Source organism: Solea solea, chromosome 2, assembly GCF_958295425.1.
Source record: "Solea solea chromosome 2, fSolSol10.1, whole genome shotgun sequence".
Classification (NCBI taxonomy): Eukaryota; Metazoa; Chordata; class Actinopteri; order Pleuronectiformes; family Soleidae; genus Solea; species Solea solea.
The window spans coordinates 39,256,361-39,273,860 of record NC_081135.1 but is presented as its reverse complement, the minus strand read 5'-3'; the positions used below and the strand labels follow the sequence as shown (position 1 = coordinate 39,273,860).

The window sequence follows — 17,500 nt, the reverse complement described above, 5'->3', positions numbered from 1 at the left end:
AGCAGTGTTCATGTCTGGACATGTCTCAGCAGAGACTTGAAAGACACAGAGTCAGACATCAGACGAGACATTAGTGCTGCTAAAACTGTGTGTTTACACTGCTACTGTTATTAGCTGCTCTCTGTGGTTACACACACACACACACACACGGTACAGAAGTGAGGACACGCCCCCAACACTTGTTTACATCTGTCAACGCTACAATCCCCGTGATTCTCCTCACATCAGCAGATTAGACTTTCTCCATCTAAGACTATGTAGAAAGACAATGATTTACTATATATACACATATACATGTATATATATATATACACATATATATATATACAGTATATATATACACACACACACACACACACATACATATATAAGATCAATATGTGTATATAAAGACAACGATGATTCATTTTAAACGTGTACCTGCCGTATCCCATCTGCTAAAAAAAACAAAAAACAAAGCAGCAGCAAACACTCGTCTTTTTCTCTTCTATTTATTTATTTATTTAATAACATAAATTAAACAACTTCACCATCTTTAAGACACATGATAAAGTCAAGCTCCGCCCGCTCGGCCGAGCGCCGCCCTCCCCACAGATGAGCGTTGTTTAGAGATCAAAGAGATAAAGTGCGTAAAAAGTCCCGCAGAGAAATGATCGAGATCGTACGTTTGAGACGAAAAACGGGAAAAATAAGATCAGAAAATAAATCAATGACAATCAACGCCCACTTTTCAAAATAAAAGTCCCAGTTTGTCGTAACCCCGCAGTTTTCAAAAATAAAAGTCCGTCTGTAACAACCCTGCAGTTTTCAAAATAAAAGTCCTAGTTTGTCACAACCCCAGTTTTCAAAATAAAAGTCCCCATCTGTCACAACCCCAGTTTTTTAAAATAAAAGTCTGAGTTTCTGGTTGTCTCAGCCCTAATTTTCAAAATAAAACACTAAATTAGAACCCCCCAGTTTTCAAAATAAAAGTTACTGTTTGTATTTGTCACAACCCCAGTTTTCAAAATAAAATTCTGTTTTTATTTCTCACAACCACAGTTTTCAAAATAAAGTGGGAGACAGTGAGAACAGAGTGGACAACAGGCGTAACCATAGCAACAGCGATGTGTTTGAAAGCATGTGGACTGAACCTCAGATTACAACACCTGACTGACCACAACACCAGGGGGCGACGTCATGTCACAGTCTCTCTCCTGGTTCTACACATTTCAATCTGTCCATCTCTGTGCAGACAGGTCACATGACGACGAGAGGTCACATGACGACGACAGGTCACATGACGACGAGGGGTCACACGACGACGACAGGTCACATGACGACGAGAGGTCACATGACGGGTCCAGACTCCACTGATGCTCAGCTGGTGTCAGTGTGATGATCACATGACACATGATTTGCATATTACTCACATGTGATCTGTCCATGTCAGCAGCACTCTGTGTGTGTGTGTGTGTGTGTTTGTGTGTATGTGTGTTTCCACGGTGACGAGGAGGAAGCTGTGTGTTACTGCAGGCGGGAAAGGACAGGTGCTCTGATGACATCAGTGTCTCAGGGCGATGATGTCACTGCTCAGGAGTGATGACATCATCATCCTCTCTACAGACCCAGCGACTTGCGAACGATTTTCTGGGCGAGTTTGTAAAACTGCTCTCGGTCCTCGCGCCACATTTTAGACGCATCAACGTTTGCACCGCTCTCATCGTTAGGCTCTGAGAGACGAGGAGGAGGAGGAGGAGCAGAGAGGAGGAAGAGGACAAGGGGGGGAAGACAAGAGAAAGGAAGAAAGGGAGATGTTATTATTTGGTTGATGTAACGTGTGTGTGTGTGTGTGTGTGTGTGGGGTCATGTGACCTACCTGCTAACATGCTAACCACAGACAGAAGGATCTTCTCTACACTCTGGACTGGACTCCATCTCTCTGCACTGCTCTCATAGCCCATAGGGTCATCACCTGGAGCGTGAAGGATGGAGATACACACTCGACCATCTGGATAGACTGAGAGAGGAGGAGACGAGAGAGGAGGAGGAGTCAGGCTGTATCAGAGGATCACAGAGTTGTTTCCTGCAGCTGAGCAGGTGTGAACGTTTGTCGACACAGGATCAGGTGACACAGTTACAACAGGAAGTTCAGCTCAGGGTCGCACTGGTGCGTGACCGTGATGAAGATGATGATGATGATGATGATGATGATGATGACAGGCTGGTGGCGCCGCTCTGCTCCTTTAATCACTGTGAGCGATCTCAGAGCGACCATGACATCATGGCTCCGACTGCTGTCCACTAATCTCTGTGCTAATGACAGCATGCTAACAACACGCTAACAACACGTCTGGAGCGTGTCATGTCAGGTGAGGTCATCATGTCACGTGACCCTGACATCACACCAGTCTTCTCTTGAACACTTTGACACACGTTTAACGTGATCATGTGACACGCGTTTAGCGTGATCATGTGACACGCGTTTAACTTGATCATGTGACTTACTGTTGGGGTGAAACATGTCGCAGGTGAACCTCATCTTGGGAGGACTGAGTGGATAATCTGAGGGGAAACTGAGGACGGCTGGAAACACGCCTCCTTCAAAGCAGGTGTCCTGAGGCCCCCTGGAGGCAGAACACAGAACAGCAGGACAGAACATTCAGAAAGTTTCCTTTGGGGAATTTATGGAATTCTTTTTGCATGATGAATATGAAGGATGAATATGAAGGATGAATATGAAGGATGAAGGGATGAATATGAAGGGATTTTTCAGGACAGAGGTTTTTAGCTACAGTTGACATGATAGCAGCTGACTTGCATATACATTTTTTATTATATATATATATATATATATATATAAAAGCTAGTCTGGTATGTTTTGTCTATTTTGTTGATCATAGATTAATTTTGCATCATGAATGTGTTTTTATGAACTGTTGCACATTAAAAAACAAAAGCTTTTATTCTGAAATCACCCATTTGTTTTAAAAGGACTTTTTTCACTGTTTCACTTACGACGATATATAAAAGCTCCACTCAGGTCGACAGCAAGTCTCTACTCTAATATGGTTCTGGTTCTGGTTCTGGTGAGACTAGTTTCTACTGGACCATAACACAAAACACTAAATTCTAGTATTTTCTATAATAACAGACTTAAAGAGCAACAGAACGCCACCTTGTGTCAACAGCTGACAACTACAGCTCATTATTCACATGAGTGTGTGTTGTTGTTGTTCACTGCTTCAGCTGTGACGACCTTTAAACTCAGCGCCACCTACAGGGTGAACTCCTCACGTCATGAATGAAACTCTGCAGTCACATGATCATGAAAACAACAACAAGTCAGGACAAAGAAAACTGTGGTGTCAGAGCTGAACACTGGAACACTGTCCCACGTAATTATGGGATGTGGTGGTGATGATGTCAGAGTTAAAATGAAGGGCAGACTGAGACTGATGGCACACAACAACAACTACATACACTAATAAAGAGCGACACCTGCTGGACTCACATGATAAGCGCCTCCCACTCAAAGAAATTCTCCTCATTGGCTGGACCTGAAAAAAATTCAATAAAATAAACAAATAAAAATAAATGGGTATTTCTTTTTCTTCTTCCTGTGTGACCAAAGTGTTTTATAATCCTTACAACATACGTTTAGAATAGCTTTACTCTCTGACACTGATGTCGTGTAATCATCTCACAGTTTAATACTTTAACTTTAATAATCTACAGGAAAACAACAGCAGGATGATGATGATGAACATCCGTCAGTTAGAAAAACACATGTATTTTTGTTTTATTCTGACTTTTATTTACATGTAAACATTTAAGAAGCTGAAACAATCACACAAACTGTTTTTTTTGTTTTAACCAATAAATAAACGGATGAATAGTTGCAGCCCTAACGTGATCACAGGTGTAAGAAGGTCTCACCTGCAACAATCCCCTCAGGTGGGTTCAGGGTCAGCTCTGAAACACACACACAAACTTGTTTTAACAGCTTAGTGAGGACACATCATACCCCCTTCACCTAACCTTAACCATCATAACTAAGTGCCTAACCTTAACCCTAAAACCAGGTGCTAACCCTGAAAAGGCCCTTTAAAGTTGTGAGATCCAGGTAAAATGTCCCCACAAAGATAGATGTGTAGGTTCTTTGTACCTCACAGAGGTATGAATACAAGTACACACACACACACACACACACACACACAGTAACCCAGGCCTCTGACGTCAACAGTATAAACTTATCAACAAAAGTAAATGACGTGTATTTTCTCGGTCAAAGTCAACATTAACTGTGTATAAACTGCTATTGATCCAGTATTAGTGATAGATAATCACGTCAGTTTCATGGAGCAAACATTAAACACTAACGTCACGTAGTTTATTTAGAATTTGCTGCAGTAGCTTAGCTTATCTTATCTTAGCCTAGCCTAGCCTAGCCTAGCCTGTGGCGGCGGACGTCGCCGCTCGGTGACCGCTTCACTCACGTTTATACTCGGCCATGAGTCTCTTGAGCGCGGTCCCAGCCATCGTCTTCCACGGGAGACGAAGACAAATCAAAGTAATTGTGCTGTGAATGTTTCTCCTCCAGCGTCGCCACAGCCCAACTATCTGCGCATGCGCACACTTTCCTCTTCTTCTTCTACTGCTTTTTCTTCTTCTCATGGCTCGTGTGGCCTCGGACGCCCGGTGGCGCTCTGCTGCCTCTCACTGGTTCATGTCGGATCTACGGCTGTGGTGGGAGAGTTCGGGTCTCGGTACTAAAGTCCAGATTAAGGTCCAGATTAGGCTCAGACTCTGAATTCGCTGGTAAATAGTGAGCGCGTGAGGTTCTTCTAGCCGCCATTCTGTGCACTTTGAGGCTTTGTAGCGTGACTTCTGACATCTTTAACAACACACGCGCTCCGCTCCTGTAGGTGGCGCTGCCGCGAGGGGGAAGCACTTTCTCGTGACGTCACTGAACTGCGGACTCTGATCTCGCGCAGAGTCAGCGCGTCTCTCAGTCTCACTCGTTTTCCAGCAGAATTCTGTGTTTTCGGAGGTTTGACACCGTTTTCTTCTGCTTTTATCTCCACAACTATTGTAAAGTGCGTCATTGTCAACATGACGGGGCGCAAACTGCAGCGTCACGAGGAGAGCTAATGTGCTAATCTGCACCGGAATAAGTTCTTAAACTGTTTCACGTGCTTTTAAAACAAGCGCAAAGTTGTTAAATGTCGTGCACGGCGACAGTGTTCGTGTTAGGTCGTTGTTCGGAGCAGTTCGGAGCAGTTCGGCTCCTGACACACGTGCTGCAGCGTTGGTGGTATTTTTAAATAAGATTGACAGACGAAAGCCAGAAAAGATCACGTGTTTGTTGTTAATCTGCAGATTTAATCTCTGACACGCTGAATATGATTAAATCAATGTCCTCGGACTCGGCGAAGTCAGCGTTTGTGACGCGACTTTGACGCAGAGTTCTGGTGTTTCCGCAGATTCGCGATGGCTCTGACTCTGGTGTCGTCCAACAGATGTGCCGGCGGCTTCCAGAAGGTTTTTGAGCACGACAGGTGAGACGGTGAGGCGTCAGGTCAGGTGTGACCACAGGGGGCGCTGTTTCCCGCGAGGGTCACGTGTGTTTGTGTGTTTCCTGTGTGCAGCTCTGAGCTCAAGTGTAAGATGAAGTTTGCCATTTATCTGCCGCCAAAGGCCGAGACCGACAAGTGTCCCGTCTTCTACTGGCTCTCTGGTGAGTGACACACACACACACACACACACACACACACACACACACACACACACACACACACACACACAGGAGTGTCTGATCTACTGCTGACACAAAGTGGCCACACGAGGCAGCAGAGGACCAGCAGCTAAAATCACTGGTTTTCTCCCTGACGTTTGGTGTGAGAGAGTGAGTGGTTTACAAACGTCTGTGTAACAGTGAGATAAAGACGTGATCATGTGACATAGCTGTGATGAACGTGTGAACGTGTCATGTGTTCACAGGTCTCACGTGTACGGAGCAGAACTTCATCACTAAAGCAGGAAGTCAGCTCGCCGCTGCAGAACACGGCATCATTGTCGTCGCTCCCGACACCAGCCCACGTACGCACGCACACGCTCTCTGAGGCTGTGATCACGTGACCATGTGTGATCACGTGACCATGTGTGATCACGTGACCATGTGATCAGCTGTGACCATGTGACTTTGTGTCTCAGGAGGTTGTAACATCGAGGGTGAAGATGAAAGCTGGGATTTTGGCACCGGCGCCGGCTTCTACGTCGACGCCACCGAGGATCCGTGGAAAACCATTTCAGGCGTACGACGCGACAGCGCTGGCGTCCTCGTACTCCGGTCCTCAGCTGGACGTCCTCATCGATCAGGGACGCGACGACCAGTTCCTGTCGGCCAGTCAGCTGCTGCCCGACAATCTGATCGCCGTCTGCTCCGAGAACAAGATCCCGGTCGTGTTCAGACTGCAGCCGGTCAGTTTACGTCAAAACCTGCGTCACATGATCATGTCTTTATCTCACTGTCTGTCACACACACACACACACACACACACACACAGTGATTTGTCCTCTGCTGCCTCGTGTGGTCACTTTGTGTCACTGAGTTCAGTCTAAATGAAATATTTTAAAAGCCGAATTTTACAAAATCAGACATTAGAACTTAGTGATGGAGGCAGCAGTGTGTGTGTGTGTGTAACGGTCAGCTAAAGACGTGATCATGTGACGCAGACGTCATGTGATGAGCTGCAGTTGAACGTGTGTGTGAGTGTGTGTGTGTGTGTGTGAGAGCTAAAGACGTGATCATGTGACGAGCTGCAGTTGAACGTGTGTGTGTGTGTGTGTGTGTGAGCTAAAGACGTGATCATGTGACGAGCTGCAGTTGAACGTGTGTGTGTGTGTGTGTGTGTGAGCTAAAGACGTGATCATGTGACGAGCTGCAGTTGAACGTGTGTGTGTGTGTGTGTGTGAGCTAAAGACGTGATCATGTGACGAGCTGCAGTTGAACGTGTGTGTGTGTGTGTGTGTGTGAGCTAAAGACGTGATCATGTGACGAGCTGCAGTTGAACGTGTGTGTGTGTGTGTGTGTTGCAGGGCTACGATCACAGCTACTTCTTCATCTACTCGTTCATGAACGACCACATGAAGCATCACGCCAAGTATCTGAACGCGTGAGGAGCCGCTGACCTTTGACCCTCAGCTGCAGCAGGTTCTTCTGAAGATGAAGAGTTTTCTTCATCTTCACAATAAAGGCTTTGAATGTTCACTGCTGTGTTTGTGATCAAATAAAAACGTGCGGCTGTGTTTACACACCAGGCTTTTACTGATAAAGTGATAAGAAATACAGTGTGTGTGTGTGTATAAACACAGACACACACACACACATGGATATATTCACAGCAGTTAAAGGGACATTTCATGCATTTAGCTCAGAGCTGCTGTTCAACACATGACAGTAAACGTCGACACGGGTGAAAAATACAAAAATAAAAGCACAGACATTTATGTACAAACATACGATTGTGTTCAGCAGGATCTTTACACTCACATTAGTGTTGCTTCTGTTTGGATTAAAGGTGAATTCAGTGTCTTTAAATATCTGATATAAAACGTTTAAAGTGCAGAAACACAGAAAACACGCTCAGCTACGTTTACAAGTTAAAGGGACAGTTCAGGGGGTTTTAAGTGTGATCGAGTGTGAGCGCCCCCTGCTGCTCAGAACCAAACCCACGTCAGTGTAAGTCTTTGTCTCAGTGTGAGACAGACGTCTGTAAACCACACTCTCCCCACACACACACACACACACACGAGCTGCTGGTCCTCTGCTGCCTCGTGTGGTCACTTTGTGTCACTGAAGTTAATCTGAATGAAGATTTTTAAAAGCTGAATTTTATTTAATAAGACATTTGAACGTAGTGATGGAGGCAGCAGTGGATCAACAACTCCTGTGTGTGTGTGAGTGTGTGTGTGTGTGTGGTTTAGAAGTTGCCCGTAGTTTCCGATGTTATCGACTCGAGGTTCCGCTTGTTTTCTCCCAAAAGCTGAACTTTCCCTTTAACAGACACTTAAATGTGAAATAAACCTGAAAAAATGAAAATAAAAAAACATCTAAGATGTAAAAATATCATGGAAACTTACATTTTAAGAGAATAAAGTCAATTCTTTTTAAATATTTAAGTAGAACTTCAAAATGTTGAAGTGTTTTTTGTTTCCTGATGAAGTTAAGATTTAAGATTATTGCCTCCATTTTAACTTTGGTCTTTTTAACGTAAACTGACAGAGTCTCGTGTCTGTTGGTGACTTAGACGACGATCCTCTCACTGCGATAAAGTCGCAGTGTCGGCCATCTTTGTTTACAGTCCGTCTTTGTCAATAAAATCTTTGTCAATTTAAATAATTACAACAATATAAAAGGAGCACGCTGTTGTTTTTAGACAGAATTTAAAATCTGTGTTAGTGCGACAAACCAGAGTCTTTACTCATGTTTGTGTGTGCCATGGAAGCCCCGCCCCTTCTCTGCGTACTGGAAGCCCCGCCCCTTCTCTGTGTAATGGCCTCAGGTCAGGAGGTCAGAGGTCAGGAGTTGTGGTCGACCAGAGCCTGGACTGTGATGCTGACCTTCAGAAGACCTTTCTCCTCCAGGACGTGGTGAGGAAGACACAGTTTGTCCTGAGAGACAGGCAGACAGAGACAGACAGACAGAGAGAGAGACAGGCAGACAGACAGTGAGAGAGAGACAGAGGGAGAGAGACAGGCAGACAGAGAGAGACAGACACACAGCGAGAGACAGACAGACAGAGAGACAGGTTGAAAACATCACAGTTTAGACAAAAACATCAAACATTTGTCACATAAGGCCATTCACTCATTCATCTGTGACTCCTCCTCCTCCTTACTCTGAACAAGCTAACAGCTAAGCTAGCATGTGGAGTTGTAACAGGTGAGTCAGCAGATTGCGACGTGTGGATGTGAGGCTCACAGCGCCCTCTGCTGCTTCACGTGTGTCACTGTAAACAGTCTGATGCACTTCACACTGATTCAAACTAAATGATTGTGAAAATTGCAAAAAAAAGTGTTAAAATGAGGTTAAAAATCGCAAATTTAAAATAAATAACGTTACAAAAAACATCATCACATCCTTGGTTTCTGGAGGGGGCGGGGCTGTTTTTGTTCCGTTTCCAACTCACTTTATTCACTCAATCATCACACACACACACTTTATTCACTCAATCATCACACACACACTTTATTCACTCAATCATCACACACACACACTTTATTCACTCAATCATCACACACACACTTTATTCACTCAATCATCACACACACACTTTATTCACTCAATCATCACACACACACACTTTATTCACTCAATCATCACACACACACTTTATTCACTCAATCATCACACACACACTTTATTCACTCAATCATCACACACACACACACGTTCAAAACTCGTCATAAAGCAGCAAATAAACACGGTAAAAAACTTTTACAGAGAATAAACCAAATATTCTCATTTATTACGAAACCTTGATAAGGATGTGGGATTGTAATCCTGAAGACAACAGAGGTTAATCTGAAGGTGTTAATGAAACAAACAGGTGTCAGGTTTCTTTAAAGGTGCAGTGTTCAAAATAAAAGTGTTACTTAGCATGTGGTGCTAACGCAGCGTTGGCGACTACTTCCTGTCTGACGTTAAATCAGATTTTTATAAATGATTATTCCGTAGTTTAGTTGATTTGGTCACGTAAAGAGAGCGACGCAGATTAAATCCACAGACTTCGTACTTTCACGCACATCATCGTGTCCGACGTCAGGAAAAAACAACACAGAGAAAACACCATGGAAACATGTGACCATGTTACCATGGTTACGCTCCGGAGTCTTCCAGGTGTAAGCAGATTTAAGGGAAGTTTAATTTAAGACCTTTTTAAAGGCACTTTACTCAAATTTAAGAGTTTATTCACACGACTCGTCTTAATCCAGGATTCTGGTTAAAAAAACAGTTTGCTATTTGAATATTCTGTGTTAATATTCGTCAAATATGCAAATCAGTCCAGCACACAAGCAAGATGCATTCAGGGAACATCGTAAATGTGGTCAAAGACTCGCTGCTGCCACCCTGTGGTAACAGATGAGGATAAAACATTTGTTTTATTTCTTTTTTTATTTGAAGATTAGACACAGACGTTTTCATAATCCAGCATATAATCTAACACTTTTCAGTTCATCCGAGTTCTTCCCTAATCCAGAGTGAAAAAACCTTCATATCTGTGCTTAATCTCCATTTAAATACTCAGATTATAGATTATTTTGAATCCTGTTTCAGTTTTTTATGTCTGAAGAAGAAGAAGAAGATAGGAGGGCGGGGCTAGTTTGTCGTCACGGTTACGTGAGCTCGCTCCACGTGTACGCCAAGAAGAGCAGAACGAGGCAGAGGACGTGAAGCAAGCTCGAGCCAATCACGTCCCAGATCTGCCAGGCAGGGGGCGGAGTCTGAGTGGTGACCGACACCAATGAGGGAGTCTTTGACACCGCGGAGGGGGCGGGGCTGGGAGTCGAGATGGACTCCTCCCGTTTCCTGTGTGGACAGTTCGTATCCAAGGCAACCAGTGCCTGAAGCGTCCTGCGCAGCGGCTGCAGGCGACACTGGGTGATGTCATACGGAGAACACAGGGACGACTGGCGCCCCCATGAGGAAGAGAGGGGGAGGTGCATGGAGGAGGAGGAGGGATGAGTGGAGAGGAAAACAGAGGAGGAGGGAGGAGATAAGGAAACAAGGAAGTGAGGAGATAAAAGAGGATGGAAGAAAAGACAGGAGTAGATATAAGAGGAGGATAACATAAGAAATGATGAGCAGAAGAGGAGGAGGAGGAGGAGGAGGAGAAAGTGTTGATCCAGCAGCAAAGTGAGAAGAGAGACAAAGGCAGGAGGTTAAACAGTGAACACAGAGGTCAAAGGTCAGAGCGTGAGCTGATGAGTCAATGAAGCGAGGGAGGAGGAGATGGCTGATGGGAAAGCCAGTGCAGTCAGCAGCGTTAGCATGTTAGCTTGCGCTAGCAGCCTTTAGCAGAAGCGGTGTGTGCGTTAGCGACAGTTAGCAGTTAGCAACAGTTAGCAGCACCGCAGTGAAAACAGAAAAAACAAACAAACTTAACTGCGATAATTGTAAAAATCGTAAAAACACAAGTGGGCGGAGCCTTTTGTCTGTTTGAATCAGTGACCTTTGACCTAATGTTAGAAATAGAACTTTAGTGACGTCGACGTCAAAACGTGAAAATATGAATCTTTCATCAGATCCGGGTTCAGGAGTGACTGAATGATGCAGCGCATCAATAAATCACTAGGACTGTGGCGGGAAAATGTCGTAACTCACCGACAATTTTCTACACAATTATAACAACGGAAAGTCACCGTCAACTTACTGCGAATTACCGCGATGATTAACAAAATCGTATAATTTTCCGTCAAAACAAAGAAAAAACCAAACAAATTTCTAAATTCTTTTAAACTTCACGATGTTGAATGTCAACAGTTCCCTGGAAGACAGGCGACGCTGTGAGTGACTCAGCACAAACTGCAGCTTCTGAGTGACTCAGCACAAACTGCAGCTTCTCTGTCTGAGAGTGACTCAGCACAAACCGCAGGTTCTCTGTCAGAGTGACTCAGCACAAACTGCAGCTTCTCTGTCAGAGTGACTCAGCACAAACTGCAGCTTCTCTGTCAGAGTGACTCAGCACAAACTGCAGCTTCTCTGTCAGAGTGACTCAGCACAAACTGCAGCTTCTCTGTCTGAGAGTGACTCAGCACAAACTGCAGCTTCTCTGTCTGAGAGTGACTCAGCACAAACCGCAGGTTCTGTCTGTGAGTGACTCAGCACAAACTGCAGCTTCTCTGTCTGTGAGTGACTCAGCAAACTGCAGCTTCCGAGTGACTCAGCACAAACTGCAGCTTCTCTGTCTGTGAGTGACTCAGCACAAACAGCAGGTTCTGTCTGTGAGTGACTCAGCACAAACCGCAGGTTCTGTCTGTGAGTGACTCAGCACAAACTGCAGCTTCTCTGTCTGTGAGTGACTCAGCAAACTGCAGCTTCCGAGTGACTCAGCACAAACTGCAGCTTCTCTGTCTGTGAGTGACTCAGCACAAACCGCAGGTTCTGTCTGTGAGTGACTCAGCACAAACTGCAGCTTCTCTGTCTGTGAGTGACTCAGCACAAACTGCAGCTTCTCTGTCTGTGAGTGACTCAGCACAAACCGCAGGTTCTGTCTGTGAGTGACTCAGCACAAACTGCAGCTTCTCTGTCTGTGAGTGACTCAGCACAAACTGCAGGTTCTGTCTGTGAGTGACTCAGCACTTTTGTTTACTAGACATTCAGACGATAAACAGTGACTGTGATGGAGGAACGCCACAGGCAGTGATGACTCAGCATTAATGTCCACATTAATGAGTCAGCGTTAAAGCCATGAGAACAAATAAAGAGGTGGAAAAATGCGGAAATATAAATGTATGTTTTTTTAAACGTGGTTGTTTGAGGAGCGGAGACAGAACATGATCTCACACAGAGAAAACCAGTGATTTTAGCTGCTGCTGCTCCTCTGCTGCCTCGTGTGGTCACTTTGTGTCACTGAGGTCAATCTGAACAAAGGATTTCAAACACTGAAGAGACTGTGTTTTCACTGGTTTTCTCTGAGGACTTTGGTGTGGGAGAGTGAGTGTGTTACTTGAACAGATGTACCTAATAAAGTGGCTAAATGTCAGTACCTCACACAACCACAAAAACAAAAACTATCCCTTTAATCACATGACATTGATTAATGACATCATCAGCCTTGGTCACACATCTGTGATGTCAGAGTGGGAGGAGTCACATTCTGATGACCTGAGGGTGTTTTTTTTTAACCTTCACACTGAAGTAAAAAAAAAAAAAAAAACAGCAAAATTGCAAATGCTGCAATTTAATAACTGAACATTTTTATTGTTAGAACTGTAATGTTTATTTTCTCGATTCATTGGTTGATATTACACAGTATATACCTTTAAATCTTTAAATATGTGAATATTTATCTGAAAAAATGAATATCCTCAATCAAATTATTTTCACGTCTAGTTGTTTTTGTTCTTTTACCAAATTTGATTGCAAATCATTTTTTGTAACGTTGCGACATTTTGTCGAAGAACTTGAGGAAAAGATGTGAATTTTGTAGAAAAATCTCACGTTAAATCTTGCATTAAACGACGCTAACGTGAGATCTTTACGTTGTAAATAGTGTACGACATTTATGGGTTACGACGTTTTAAATTTCAGTGGAAAAAAGAGTTGTGTGAACGTGACGATGAAACAGAAACAGTGCGAAGGTTTCACGCCCCAGGTCAGGGAGGCATGGAGGCGGAGTCAGGTTTCTCAGAGAGGCGGGGCTTACCTCAGGAACGCCGATCCTCCTGCAGGCGTCCAGGAAGCTCTCCACGTTCCTGCGACACTTGGCCATGCTGAGTTTGGGCTGAAGGAAGAAAACACGTTCAAAACACACAAACGTCAAAGGTCAAAGGTCAAAGGTGTGTGGGTCGTACCACTGCGGGGGAGGGGACGTGGATGCTGCCCACCGAGCGAGGGCGAATGTGATTGGCCAGATGACAGAGGACGACGCCGTCCATCAGAGACGAGCCCAGGTCGTCGGGGAGGACGACCTTCAGTCTGCTCTCGATGCTCTGAGGTCAAAGGTCAAAGGTCAGGACACGCACAGAGAGAACCTCATTCGTCAGGTGATTCTCAAAGTCACCAAATATGGAGATTAATTCACCATAAAATGATCCGATAATCCTGGATTATTTGAACCAGGAGATTAGCAGTGTAAACTAAAGTCACACAATCAGATTAAGATCACTGATCAGTTATGGATGACGATCAGTTAGTTAGTGATGACGATCAGTTAGTTATTGATGACGATCAGTTAGTTATTGATGACGATCAGTAAATTATTGATGACGATCAGTAAATTATTGATGACGATCAGTTAGTTATTGATGACGATCAGTTAGTTAGTGATGACGATCAGTTAGTTAGTGATGACGATCAGTTAGTTAGTGAAGCTGAATTGAAGCTGCTCTCACGTCTCTCAGCGTCTCCATGAGCTCCAGCTCTTCTCTCAGCTGCTCCATCTTCCTCCTGATGGTAAACTGAGGATCCACAGACTCAAGACTCTTGTGGCTGCGCAGGAAAACTGCAACACACACACACACACACACACAGGTTTCATGGAATACATGAATAAATGAATTCTCTCTCTCTGTCACTACGCCGTGGCTCCTCATGGTGGCGCTGCTCACATGAATGAGGTTAAAGTTGTGCAGAAGTGACCCGACTGAAGAAGAGGGATAGTCCACCTTCATGAACTTTGTTTGTTTCTCTATGTTGTGAATAAACAGAGACTTTTTACTTGAAGTGTTGTTGTCTTCATGTAGACATGTGTCATTGGTCACTGTGTGAGCGATTATAACACAATCATTGTTACACACACACACACACACACAGCTGATGTACATGTGAACATGTGTAGTTCCAGTCAAAGGCCACAGGAGGGAGCTGCAGTCTTTGTAGAGGAGCTGGAGCTGTTGCAGTGTGGTCACCTGACCACCACTCTGGTCACATAACTTTGTTTTCTAAACAATTTGTTTGTGCAGCTGTGTGACATTAAATCACTGTATTTATACTTTATTCATATTTAACCCTGAGGACACAGAACATTTATTTATAAAGCTGTTCTCACATGGGAAATAAAGATTATATTATATCCTTGTTTTTAACAACGTGTAAATGTATACATTTATCTTTAATTTATTTAGAGTAGAAAAGTACATTTTCAAGTTAGTTAGTTTAATTTACTTACATTCACTTTGTTATTTACATAAATAACATTTTTACTTATCTAATAATAATAATAATAATAATAATCTAACACGTGTGTTTTCATCTTCATCATCTTTACGTCAACACGCTCACAGAAGAGTCAGAGATTAAAATAATCCCAGGTCAAAGGTTAGACGTACCGCGGCCGTGCACGCCTCCGTCGTCATGGCTACACCGTGTATCTCTACGGAGGGGTGTGGCCTGTAAGAGGGGGGAGGATTCGAAACAGGAAGGAGGAGGCGAGCAAGGCAGCGAGGGCGGAGCTACGAACAGGTGGTGGGAGTGGTCAGAGGTGTGTGTAGGTGTGCGGGGGGCGGAGTCGCCGAGGTGAAAACCAAGGAAAACAAAGTTCATTCCACGAAAAAGCGTAAAAAAACGTGTCCCGTAGAAAACACCGACATCACCAGAACAAAAGTCAACGAGCGACAGACAGAACGAGCAAGAAATGATGAGTCATGCAGGAAGACGAGGATGAGTCAGCAGAAAACAAAGAATAAAAGGTGAAAAATCAAAAGTGAAAATGAACGACGAAAAAAAATATACAAAATATTAGTTTTTATAATGTGACATCATCTCCACATGCTGTTAGATTCATGTTAGCATTGTGTTAGGATCATGTTAGCATCACAATAGCATCGTCTTAGCTTCACATTAGCATTGTGTTAGAATCATGTTAGCATCACATTAGTAACATGTTAGCTTCATGATAGCATTGTGTTAGGATCATGTTAGCATTACATTAGTAACATGTTAGCATTGTGTTAGTATCATGTTAGCATCACGATAGCATCGTGTTAGCTTCACATTAGCATTGTGTTAGAATCATGTTAGCATCACATTAGTAACATGTTAGCATTGTGTTAGGATCATTTTAGCATCACATTAGTAACATGTTAGCTTCATAATAGCATTGTGTTAGGATCATGTTAGCATTACATTAGTAACATGTTAGCATTGTGTTAGTATCATGTTAGCATTGTGTAAGCTTCATGTTACCTTCGTGTTAGTACCATGTTAGCGTCATGTTAGCTTTTAGCAAAACTTCACACAGCAGTAAACATTAGCAAACAAATGCTGGATGGCTACTAGCTGCTAAACAAAAACAAACAAACAAACAGAGCTGGACTTTGTTCTGATTCTGTTCAGTGACCACGACTCAAACGCTGATCCCCCGCGTGTCTCACCTGAACGAGGCTTCAGTCCAAATGGTGAAAAGGACGAGAGTCTGACGGCCGGAGGGACGTCTCCTCGCTGAGAGGACAGAGGACAGAGAAGACAGAGGTTTTACTTAAAATGAGACCAAATGTTAATAATTCAAGTAAAATAAAAAAAAAAAAAAAAAGTAATTTTAAAATGAATAGTTGAATTGAAACATTACAGCTTTATTTAAAGTTTGAATAAGAAGCTAAACAAAGTTCATGGATGAAAACAGGAGCACAGATGAAGTTTATTTAAAGTAAAAATAAACCAAAGGATTTTCTGGATTTGCGTTTGAAAACACGTGATTATTTTGCGACTCACAGTGAAGGGACATGAGGGACGCAGAGTGGGCGGGACAAAGCTGCAGCAGTGGGCGGGACAAAGCTGCTAGAGTACATTTACAGTACCTTGATTGACATATGCCACTCATACTCCCGATACGCAAGCTGGGCCTGAAACCTGGCTTTGTCTAGAATCATCTGTCTCTTCCTCTGGAACTCACATCCTCCTCCTGCTCCTCCTCCTCCTCCTGCTGCTGCTCCTCCTGTTTCTTCTTCGTCTTTCATGAGCTGCTACAGAACGCAGCGGCGTTTAACACTTAAATATTAATATGACTCTAAAATATCCTCTAGCACTTAAAGACGTTAACTTAGAACTCTACCATGAGGACGAGGACGGGGGCGGGGAGGGGGGCGGGGACGGGGGCGGGGACGGAGACGGCGTGTTAACGGGGAACCTTCAGGCGTGGCCTGAGATCCATTTTGAATCCATGACAATAATAAGATGTTGATGTTGATGTGACTGCACATACTCTACCTGAGCTGTGGTGGCGCTGTCCTCACTGTCCTGACCACTGTGGACACAGAGGACAGTGAGTGTGAGGCGGTCCTTTTATAACTCTTCTGTCATGTTTAAATTTCAGTGATGAATGTCAGTCTTACTTGAGTGACTCGTCCACTGTGACCATCTCCACAGGGTACAGTCGGACTCCTGTCACGTGGTCCTGTTGTGAGGGAACTCTGACACACAAACAACACAACAACAGCATTATTGTTATTGTGTTACAATAACTACCACAACAAGAAGAAGAAGAAGTGTGTTCTCTACAGCAACTTCATATTACTCCAAACGTCATCATGGATAAATCAGTGTTAAAGCAGTGTTAAATCATGATTAAATCACGGATAAATCATGATTAAATCGTGGATAAATCAGTGTTAAATCACGGATAAATCAGTGTTTAATCATGGATAAATCAGTGTTTAATCGTGGATAAATCACGGATAAATCAGTGTTAAATCATGGATAAATCGTGGATAAATCAGTATTAAATCATGGATAAATCGTGGATAAATCAGTGTTAAATCATGGATAAATCAGTGTTAAATCATGGATAAATCACGG

The 17,500-nt window shown here is 43.6% G+C and overlaps 3 protein-coding genes across 10 annotated transcripts in view; 1 reads left to right on the top strand and 2 right to left on the bottom strand.

Annotated features, from left to right (window-relative positions):
* Window positions 1-488: 488 nt before the first annotated feature.
* Window positions 489-4,637, bottom strand: ube2g2 (ubiquitin-conjugating enzyme E2G 2 (UBC7 homolog, yeast)). Its single transcript, XM_058621158.1, has 6 exons — window positions 4,479-4,637; window positions 3,919-3,954; window positions 3,494-3,539; window positions 2,488-2,606; window positions 1,859-1,999; window positions 489-1,712 (listed from the first exon to the last, which is right to left on the bottom strand). The coding sequence occupies exons 1-6, from the start codon at window positions 4,519-4,521 to the stop codon at window positions 1,600-1,602; spliced, it is 498 nt and encodes a 165-aa protein (XP_058477141.1). The 5' UTR covers window positions 4,522-4,637; the 3' UTR covers window positions 489-1,599.
* A 270-nt stretch (window positions 4,638-4,907) lies between these two features.
* esd (esterase D/formylglutathione hydrolase) lies at window positions 4,908-7,252 on the top strand. The gene is given in 7 exon segments (XM_058621186.1): window positions 4,908-5,032; window positions 5,466-5,540; window positions 5,631-5,719; window positions 5,983-6,081; window positions 6,196-6,289; window positions 6,291-6,462; window positions 7,081-7,252. Coding segments are annotated over 6 exon segments (603 nt in total). The 5' UTR covers window positions 4,908-5,032; window positions 5,466-5,472; the 3' UTR covers window positions 7,162-7,252.
* The window catches only part of lrch1 (leucine-rich repeats and calponin homology (CH) domain containing 1), a 23,597-nt gene continuing 13,294 nt past the window's right edge, over window positions 7,198-17,500 (bottom strand). The window contains exons 12-20 of one of the 8 annotated variants that reach the window (XM_058621116.1): window positions 17,038-17,115; window positions 16,913-16,949; window positions 16,504-16,668; window positions 16,081-16,147; window positions 15,037-15,159; window positions 14,101-14,210; window positions 13,561-13,698; window positions 13,413-13,490; window positions 7,198-8,655 (exon numbers count right to left, since the gene is read on the bottom strand). In XM_058621116.1, coding sequence (XP_058477099.1) covers window positions 8,563-8,655; window positions 13,413-13,490; window positions 13,561-13,698; window positions 14,101-14,210; window positions 15,037-15,159; window positions 16,081-16,147; window positions 16,504-16,668; window positions 16,913-16,949; window positions 17,038-17,115 — 889 coding nt within the window. In that variant the 3' untranslated portion in view covers window positions 7,198-8,562. Of the gene's footprint in view, window positions 8,656-9,377; window positions 10,675-13,412; window positions 13,491-13,560; window positions 13,699-14,100; window positions 14,211-15,036; window positions 15,160-16,080; window positions 16,148-16,503; window positions 16,669-16,912; window positions 16,950-17,037; window positions 17,116-17,500 lie in introns of those variants that run through there. The other 7 variants (XM_058621092.1, XM_058621075.1, XM_058621084.1 and 4 more) reach the window with 7 other exon arrangements.

Bases quoted from the DNA above. Each gene is read 5' to 3' on its own strand.
- ube2g2 (XM_058621158.1), bottom strand. From the start codon at position 4,521: ATGGCTGGGACCGCGCTCAAGAGACTCATGGCCGAGTATAAAC. The intron at 3,955-4,478 runs GTGAGTGAAGCG...TGTGTGTTTCAG, and splicing joins ACTCATGGCCGAGTATAAAC to AGCTGACCCTGAACCCACCT. The intron at 1,713-1,858 runs GTAGGTCACATG...CTCGTCTCTCAG, and splicing joins TGTGGTTAGCATGTTAGCAG to AGCCTAACGATGAGAGCGGT.